The following is a 9,976-nucleotide window of genomic DNA, read 5'->3' as shown; positions in this document are numbered from 1 at the left end:
AGGGCCGCCGCCGCAGCCGCTGGTACCGCTGCATCCTCGTACACCTCGGGGTCGAGCACTTGAAACTCTGGGGGTTGCCTTCGTTGACATCTCTCGCCCCCGCCCCGGGTCCTCATCCTTCGGTACCTTCAGCTCGGCTCAAAAGCCAGCTCCCCTGGCTTGGCCCTGCCCCCACCGCAGACAATAGGGGCGGCTTGGAGAGCACGCTGCAGCGCGCGCCTCGCTGAACAGGCACCTGAGCCCCCGAGATAGGGGCTCTTTGCTTAGTCCCAGCCCCAGGTGCCCTGGTCTCCAGCTTGAGCTGAAATGCTTCGTCAATGGCCAGTCCAGTAGAAAGCTTTTCTTGACATCAGAAATAAGGATGGTGGTAAAGAAAGAAGTCGAGACAAGACGCCCACTCCCTTTCTACTAACATGGACACAAAGAAGAGCTTATGGTTGTATCTGCTCTTGGTAACAGTGGCTTTCCTCTGGGTTAGAACCACAGGAAAACGCTACAATCTTCTATTTTGTCTATCGCGAGTATTTTGCGTTTGCTGCAACATCACGTCCAGATACTTGCTCTTGTTATGCATAAGTGGATGGAGCATTTCCCCCCCTTCATTTCATCTGATGAACCACATCAGCTCTTGGCAGTGTAGACTGAGTGGTGTGATGCATTAAAAAAATGATTGACCTTAACCCTCAGGAATCTTTCTGCCTTTCCTAATATCTGTGGTTCTAGGACACTGATTTAATTTTTTTTTAACAGAAACTTGTTAGTATTTTAAACAGGTTTTTATTGAAGAAAAATCTTCAAAGTATCCAGGTATCCAGCACAGTATTTTATTTAGCTAGTAGGATAACTTGGGAAATATGTGCATTGACAAATTTCTTCACTCTTGATAACTGGCCCTTCTTTAAATAGCCATTAACTTAGCTGAGTGTTCTTCAAGGATTAAAATTTCATGTGAATCACAGATGTGCTGAAATTTCTAAGTTTAAAGCGCCTAGAGGACAAGCACCTGTCTTATAAATCTTTGTGTGCTCCAGAGTCCTTTTAACATAACTCAACACATATTTGAATTTCTAGAGGATTCCAGAAGTTCAACAAACCTTATTTTAAAAAACAATTTACTAATAAATACTATAAAGCTTAGGTACCTCTAATGAACTCGGTGAAGAGCTAAACATTTTCCAAGCTAGTGCCATTAATCAGATATTCTCATTCATGCACATTTTTGCCTATATTTCAAATGTGGTAGATTGTACTAAAATTATCTGACAAATGTTTCCAGAATTCTAAGGACAATGATAAATTGTATATAAGAACTAGTAACTTTGCTATTTTCCCACTAAAGGGTCTGAAAATTGGTTAAATACCCATATGTAAGATGAAATTTTAAAGTGACTTTCATACTTTCATATGGCACAAGCATGACATTAACTTTCTTCACAGTTCAACAGGAACACTAAAGAGGCTAGTATTGGATGTTGCACATCTACCAAGGCAGTGCATCTTGAAATATCCTTTTTAATTTAAATCAGCTTTAAAACATACTGAAAGTAGTTAATATGTCTTAATCATATCTGATGGTAAACTTAAATCAACATGCATCCTAAAATGACTCTTAGGTATGATGTTTTAAAAGGGGTTCACTTTTAAGCTTCACAAAATGTCAAGTTCATTAAATAAGACAGTTTACTTCAAAGAAGAAAGTTAGCACTACTTGGTTCCTGGAGGCAACATAATGACCTGTAGCTTGCCCAAACACCCCACCACCACCTTAAAAATAGGAAAGCAAGGCTTTAGTGAAAAGTTCCCTTCTATGGTCTTTCAAGAAAGAAAAGCTCCAACAACTTGCTTTGGACCAAGTTAAAGAGATTATCTCCCTTTTTCATTACGACTGTGTCTTTCAATGAATTGAAGGATAAGATCAAAGTGCATTCATATTCATGTGAATTATCGCTATTGACTTGAATAATGATGGATTTCATTGTTTTATTTAAACTGAAACCAGAAATGCTGCTTTTGAGTCTACACCCCTAAGGCTGTAGAATTTCTTCTATGAGGACTCAAAAGCCAAGCAATTAGGTCTGACAACCACGTCATTTCCATAATGTACTTCCGTACAGAGGACTATTTATTGGAATCAGTTACATTTCTATAGAATCTTACCACACAATTTGACTCCCTTCAAACCTTATGGGAAAAAAAAAAAACCACAAAACCCTAAGTTTAATAAACACACTACCAAAATACTTAAGTGTAAATCGTACTGGGAAGATAAAATGATGTTTAGAAAGCATTTAGTTGTTCATGAATCAGAAAATTAATGTTATCAGTAATTAACTCAGGACAGTGTTTTTGCTTTGAAAATGATTCATTACAGTTTGTTTTCTAATGTAACTGTAGAACTTGGTCAGAGTAAGCTTGGGAAAATGTGTTTACCAGCTGTTTCTTTCTAAATATGCCTCGTGACAATTTTCTTAAAATATTTTCACTTGGGTTCTTTTCAGACTATCCCATCATTTTCTAAGGAGAAAAAGGTTATGAGATGCAAAGGACTCCACTCACTTTTACCAAATGCTCATTCTACTCAAATTATTCACCTATTAAAATTCTTATCACTTTGGAGAATACCCCTAAGGAAATTCATTACAAAAAAGTAAGTTTACAACAGAATAATATAAGCATTCTTTAAAATAGACTTAAGAAAATGCATTTCATGAACTTTAATATACTCAATTCATATAGGCTCTCTAAACTGAAAAAGAGACTCTAGTGCAATGCAAGTCTATTATATTACCATGGTCTGCAATGGGTTCTGGGAATATCCTTTCCCACAAAGATAACTGATACCAGTTTCTTGGTATCACTCTTAAATTCTTGCCATACATTTAAAGCATTATGCATAAGCACCACATTTTTTTAAAAAAATCAATGTTTTTTAATCTAATTGTGCTATAAGAAGTCTCTATCTTCACTGTCCCCATTTGGTGTTCATAGTATTGCAAGGCACTCTTTAAGCCAAGAGTTTGTTAGTAAGTTTGTTTCTATTTGGGATTTGGCTATAAACATTCTGGCATTATTTGTATACTTCTAAGTTTATTTGTAAACTTTCAAGAACTTTACTCTTGACTTATAATTAAAATGATAATCAACTGCATATTCTTTCACTAGAGGGTCTATTCACTCCTAGAATAAAAAGCATTTCTTTATAATTCATCTCCTGTCTTGCTAATGGGAAAGGTATTAGTATTTTCTTCATATAGGTAGTCATTAATCTTTTATGTTATCCATATGAAAATCTTTATTCTTCACTTAAAAAAATAAATATGGGGTAACGTTGGAGTAGGAGGCAAATTAAAATAACCCAGGTTTAGCAATATTCAGATGTCTCCTCTGGAATATCAAAAAATAAGATGACAGCAGTTGTGTTTTATGGCTTACTCGGGCTAACGAGAATGCAAATTGTAGTGCAGGTATCTCCTCTTAAAGAATGAGATGCTGTGCCACCGCGTTTTACAACCTAGTCTACGTTTTAGCGGAGCCCTGATAATCTCTATGGGGGAAACCGACATGCAGAGTGGATAAACAGCCTATGCCGTTTTTTGTAAAAGCAGAAACCTTGAAATTTTTCTCTCATTACTTTTGCAGTATTTTCGAAAGGTCAGAGCATACAGTCAGTTATTCTTCAGAGTAATCAATGAGCAAGAATTTTTGGTGTAGGATTTGATATAACAACATGACGTCAAAAATTAAAAAAAAAAAAATTGAGGCTCGCACATGCGCAGTGAGGTATGGCTTTTTTTTTTTTTTTTTCAAATAAGCTTTTGGCTCTTCAACCCGCCTCTGGGATCTGGCCTGCGCCACCGGGTCTAGGGAGCTGGCTGAAGTAAGGTGGTGCAGGTTTCCCACACCCCACCCCTGGCAAAAAGAGTCGGAACCTCCTCGCTCCCCCCACCAACGAGGGCGAAGCGGGGGGGGGGGGGGCTCTCTTTAGAACTCCTGGTAGGAGAAAGTCAGGGAGAAGCAGGGCCGACTGGAGCGGCCGCGGCGAGTTTCTCCGGCTGCGCCAGCGCTGCGGGGCCTCGGCCCTGGGGTTCGGGTCTCCGCCCGCTCCGGGCTGGCCCCTGAGAGTTGGCCACCCCATTCCTGGGCCCACGGGTCAGCCGCGCCGCCGGGAGGTCGGCCGGGCCCTCTCCGTGAGAGCCCGCGTGGCGGTGCGGTTTTTGCTGGAAGCCTGGCCCGGGGAAGCAAAGCGAAAGGATAGAGGCCTTCTTTTTCCTGCAACCCGCCCCCGAGCAGACGCCGGCTCTGCGGGACCCGCGGCCCCTTCCCTCAAGATACCCAGGCCCGCGGCCCGCGGAGCTGTGAGGATGCACGCAGAGTGGGACCGCCCCCCCCCATCTCGCTCGCACCCCGGGGCATCGCAGCGGCCGAGCGCGTAGCGGGTCCCGGGAGGCCCCGCGGGAGGGAAGCAGCCGGGACGAGCCTGCGCTGCGCTTCCGCACTCGCGCCCTCGGGCGGGGCGCCCCCGCCTCTTCCTCCTGCTTGCACCCCCGACCCTGATTTCCCTGCGCCCCCTTTTCTGCCTAGCTCAGCGATTGACGGCGGGGCACTCGAGGGCTTCTGATCCAAACCACAGTCTGACCCCAGCCCCAACCGATTCCCGGCGCCCCCTCCCTCGTTAGAAACTGAACAGAGGTGCTCTTTGGAGTTAGAGACATTTTAGACTAAGGAAAAGCCGAGAACGTCCCGGAGTACTGCATTCTTCTCTTCCCGTGGGGCCCCAACACCCCCATCAACAATGAACACAGTTGCCTTTCGGGGCCAGCGCCGTCGAGCGGGGAACCCCGCGTACACACCGCGCGGAATCCCGCCTGTGTCCAGTTTTGCGTTGCGGGCCAAGAACCTTCAGCTCCTGACTGTCGGAGCCGCGGCGTAGCTGTGGCTGGACCCGCACCTGAGGGGTGCAGGGGCCGAGTCCTCCCAGGTCTTGGACCTGATGCAGGCGGGGTGGGCTCCAGGGTTCGTTTCCTATGTGACACTTTCCATTTTTGTCTCCTGTATCCTGCACTAATAAAAAGGTGGGGATAGGACAGTATCTGCCTTCCCTGAGACAAGTCCAGCAACACCAAGATTTTAAAGAGGTGGGGGGAATGGGTAGTGTTGAGAGGGAGTGGCTGACAGACATCTATGTCAGGGCGCTTGGAGTTTTCTATCTGGTGATGCGGGGTTTGGGTACAATTTTTAAGGAAAACTCACTTCCTTAAAAAGATACTCACATCACACACGCGCGCGCGCACACACACACACACTCACACACACCAAGCAGCAATAATTTGGTTTTTTATGCATGTCCCAGTGCCTATTTCAGACTTCTACGTTAAAAGCATCCATTTTTAGTATCAATCACTTTGTGCTATACGGTGCTTTTGGAAGCGAAATTATTCGTGTATGGAATCCTCCTAATCATGGTTTACTTTGAGAGTGGAAAAGATGAGTTCAATCTCTGCATCCATTGAATTACTGGAAAAGAAAGACATGTACAGGTGTATCCTTAGAACTTTGGGCCAGTTCAATCACTGTCATCTTAACATTTTACTGACCTTAACACTAAAACGTAAACACTTTAAAGTTTAAAATGTAAAGAATTGACTTTAAAAGGCTTGAAAAGCAAGGAATAGGACATAAGACAAATACAACCCAAGCATAGAAATGTTAATCTTCCTCTCCTGGATAGGAGTGTCCGAGTCTCTTCTGCAGCTGACAAACCTGGTGGCACAAATGGATGGTCTGCTGAGACCTAAATGCAAAATCCTGATGCTTCTCCCCAAAAGAGTGCCAAAGCAACATTTAAGAGTCATATGTTTGCTTTCATCATTATAGATAATATTTTGAGTCCACTAATTTGGTTATGGAGTGTGTAGTTTTTTTTTTAATTCAAGCATGCAAATATGGAGTTGTTTCAATAATTTTAGATTTGTTTTTGGCAAAATGATTATTGTATTCTATAACTTAAATAATAATTACATGCAATTGCCAAATGAATACCTATTTAAATGCTAATACTATGTTTTAATTCTTTGGGGGAGGAAGGAAGGAGATTTCATATCTAGATAAAACCCAGCTAATTTCTCTCAAAAACAAGAAGCCTTTTATTATTTAAGTGATGTAGATATTCTCATTTTCTTCACCTTGGTTACCCTAAGTCCCTTGTCTTTGCTTCCAAAGCATTTATATGGCTTAGAGCAATGATAGCTCTTAAAACACGGGCAGGCTGCAGTGTATACTTGTTGAATGAATTAGTACTTTGTTTACATGTCTTTCTCCCACTAGATTTCATGTGCTAGAAGACAGGCACGTTCTGTTATTAGCAAAGTGTCTGGCATACTTTGATACTTAATATGTGTTTGGCTTGATAGAGGAATATATATACACTTGATTCACCTCAACAATTTTTAAAATGTGGATGTTAATATCTAATCAGCACATATAAAGCCTTAACTTTTAAAATTCAGCTAGGAGCTGAAGAAAAAAATACATGTATGGTAGAATTAGCAAAATTTCTTTTTGGCATATGTAAAATATATTCCCATGATAATGAGATTTTTCTGAATTCCCAAACCAGATTTTTAGAGAAGTAGAACAGGATATTTAAACTGGCTTTATAATGGTGTCTTTTAAAAGTCTAATTTTCATAAGTAAAAAATCAAATGCAAAAGTGATTTTGAAGTTACACATGATTACCTTTTTACAAAAGGAGCCAAAGCCTTCCAAACAAATCTTTCATAGAAACACATTTGCAATTTGTTCAGATAATATGTTTCATCCTCAATCAAATGTATAGTTTAATAGGTCAAGTACATTGTATATCTGTATTTAAAGTCAGCTGGTACTTTAAGAACAGTAATCTTAAATGGCACTTTAAAAAAAAACCCTGAAATATCCCTTTGAACAGTTTTCTTTCTCACTACTTAACTGTTACAGTTGTATATGTGATCATGGGGCATTCAATTAGCTTTGTAAAACAGAATGGTATTTTATTTTGAAGTTAGTAAGTTGAAAAGTGGGTCAGAAAATATAGATTGGCTTTCTTGTCAGTAAAAGTAATCTGCCATATTTTATATTTGAATTGCTGATAAGATAATTCACTTATATGTATATTATAATCATTCTGTTGCATTTCTCTATTTAATTTTAAAGGCTTTTTTTTTTCCCAAAAAAGCTAGAATAAAGAGCAAAGATCTAGCTTCTTTAATGTGTCCAATTTCAGATATAAAGGACTCCTATATTATGTTTTATAAGGAACAAATACAATTTAACCCTCAGACCTTGTTAATGATACATATTCAGAGTCTATAGTTTAAAATAGTTTCTATACCATTTGAACTTAAGTTTTTAAACTTTGTAGCATTCCATAAGTAGACTTGTATAAGTAGTATGTTTATAGGTTTAGACATCTTTTTCACTATCAGGCTCCTCTCAACACTTTTAAAGTAGAAAATCATAGTAAAGCAATTACTAAAAATGACAGCTGTGGTAGCTTAGGAGTTTGAATTGTTTAAGGACTGAAACCAAATATGGAACCTCTTAGTTTTAAGGGGATTTTTTTTTCATAATGCAACAAGGAACTGAAAACAAAATTACAATGATGCTTTTATTTGCCACTTTAATTATTTGCCCAATCTGTTTTCCCCGGCGTCTCTAAATGGGAACATAAAAAACCTCAATTTTAAAAGACCTGTTTCCTTAGAGAAATGTGGAGATCATTGTGAAACTTATGACTTTGGAGTTAGGTAAAGGAATTGTGAGTATTACTGGCTTCTGAACTGCGGAGCCAAAGACATGCACCTGTTCCGGGGGTAACAGGGAACCTGACTGAACACACTTACTCCTCTCTTTTATTGCTGGTCCATTCCCCAACTATCTGGGGCTCCACAAAATATCAGGACTTCATCAGAGGGCTCAAGTCAGAGGGAGAGCTAAAAGATTATTATATAGGACTCACCCCAAATATGAGAACCAGCTAAGTTTGCATACTCCCTTCTATTGAAGAGCTATCAAGAGGTTTCTTTCCTGTCTTGGCACTACTCAGCAGCGGCTGTGGCTATCTATTCACTTGACACCTGGTGAAATTGTAGTTTCTGATGGAGAAACATTTAAAGTTGACACCTGTCATTGAAACATTTCGTATACAGTTTTCAGGCAAGCTAGAAGCCAGTGATAGACTAAGTACTTAATTTCTGTTAAAAGACTCTGGGTAAAAATTTAAACTTATACAAGCTAGGGAAGTCTGGTTAAGATAATGTGAATCAAAACTTTCCAGGTAAAGATTCTCTCTCCCTTTCTTTTGGAAATGTCATTTAGCAACAAAATGAAGCTTAAGTTTAAAGACAAAGACAACTGTTTAAAAATCACAAAAGTGAGGAAACAGCAAAGTTGGTAGTTAGGTAGGAGAAAGTCACGGAAGACAGGACATTTATCATATTGTTCCCCGTCCACTTTTCTCATTGAATCTCTAGGAGTGTTTATTAAATACTTTTAAAGCAGTATGCTTAAGTTATGAACATCGTTGTCTTGACCCTCCAGGAATCCTGAAACCAGAAATGTCAGGCACCTGAAAGCTGGATTAAAGGGGAAAACCATTCGGCGTTAAGGTTGCACTGACAACGTATATATCAGATTACAATGTCGTATGTGAGCTGTCTCTTGACCGTCTAAGCCAAAGACGGCGCCACTGACGTAGTGTGCTAGCCTCGTCGCGCTTTAACCGGCTCCCCCTCGTCGGGACCGAGTCCGCGGCGCAGTCAGGAAACTTCGCGGGTGCGGTTCGGTTTGCAAAGAACCCTAGGCTCCTGGGCGGACGCCCTGTACCCGCGCAGGACCGTGACACCGACGGCGCACGATTCCCGCGGCGGCTTGGCGAGTGTGGCACGTCTCGGGAGCCCCTGCAGGCGGAGCTCCCCCGGGGCTGGCTGCCTTCGCCCCGCGCCGCGTGCCGCGCCGTGACGTCACGCCCGGGACTGGCCGTTGCCGCGAGACGGTCGCGTTCCGGTTCCGGTCGGTTGCCCGGGAGAGGCGGGTACACAGAGAGAAACGGCTGCCGTCGGTGGCCGAGTCGTCGCCGCGGTCGTCCCCTCGGCGTTCTCTCAGGCCGGGAGCGGCCGGGCCGCGTCGGCGCCGAGCTGGTCGCGGGCTGAGAGCGGCCGGCGCCATGAGTCAGAGGCAGGTGTTGCAAGGTAAGGCCCGGGGCCGGCGGCGCCCCGACGGGCTGGCGACGGGAGCCGCGGGGGCACCGGGGCGGCCTGCTCCACCGTGTTTCTCCTCCGCAGTGTTCGAGCAGTACCAGAAAGCCCGGACCCAGTTCGTGCAGATGGTGGCGGAGCTGGCGACCAGACCCCAAAACATGGAGACGCTGCAGAACGCGGGTGAGCCCGCACAGACCCCGCGTCGCTCAGCGCCCCTCGCCCCTCTTGGCGGGTCGCTCCGCACCCCCGGCCCTGTGTCACTTGGGGCCCCTGCCTCGTCTTGCACCTCGAGTTTCTAGTCACCCCGGTGCTCAGCCCTCTGTCGCCCCTTACCTCCTTCCCCCTCACCCCGTGATCCCTGGCCTTGCCTATCCCGCGTCCCCGGTCCCCTGCCTCAGCCTCGGCCTTACCCCGGCTCCCTGTCTCCCCGCTCCCCTGCCAGCTGAGCTTTTGGAGAAGGGCAGGGTGGAGACAGGACGGCGTCCCTAAGTTCTTCCAATCCACCGCGGAGACGGTAGAAGCATTCGTTCTCTGTAGCTGGTCTTTTTGGGTGTGAGGCCAAGAGCGTGAAGCTTCCAGATTGGTGTGAGAGGGGCCCTACGTCCCTATTTCCATCTTTATCGCCACCAGGCCAAGTGTTAAGTTGAAAGTGAAGGCCAGAAGAGTCGCCTGGAAGTCATTTTACGTGAATGGGAATCTACCTTAATCAGACCCATTTTATCCGGGTGCCGTTGCTTGTC

The 9,976-nt window shown here is 43.6% G+C and overlaps 1 protein-coding gene across 2 annotated transcripts in view; it reads left to right on the top strand.

The window, feature by feature from the left end:
• The first annotated feature begins 9,086 nt into the window (after positions 1-9,086).
• SPAG6 (sperm associated antigen 6) overlaps positions 9,087-9,976 on the top strand; it is a 62,170-nt gene continuing 61,280 nt past the window's right edge. For both annotated transcript variants that reach the window (XM_045874296.2, XM_045874295.2), the window contains exons 1-2: positions 9,087-9,227; positions 9,321-9,416. In XM_045874296.2, the coding sequence (XP_045730252.1) occupies positions 9,203-9,227; positions 9,321-9,416 (121 nt within the window). In that variant the 5' untranslated portion in view covers positions 9,087-9,202. The remainder of the gene's footprint in view (positions 9,228-9,320; positions 9,417-9,976) is intronic.

Source organism: Mirounga angustirostris, unplaced genomic scaffold (genome assembly GCF_029215605.1).
Source record: "Mirounga angustirostris isolate CCGP_5_RB_7025 unplaced genomic scaffold, mMirAng1.0.hap1 SCAF_5, whole genome shotgun sequence".
NCBI classification, from domain to species: Eukaryota; Metazoa; Chordata; class Mammalia; order Carnivora; family Phocidae; genus Mirounga; species Mirounga angustirostris.
Note: the sequence above shows the minus strand (reverse complement) of the source record. Positions and strands in the feature narration are given on the sequence as shown.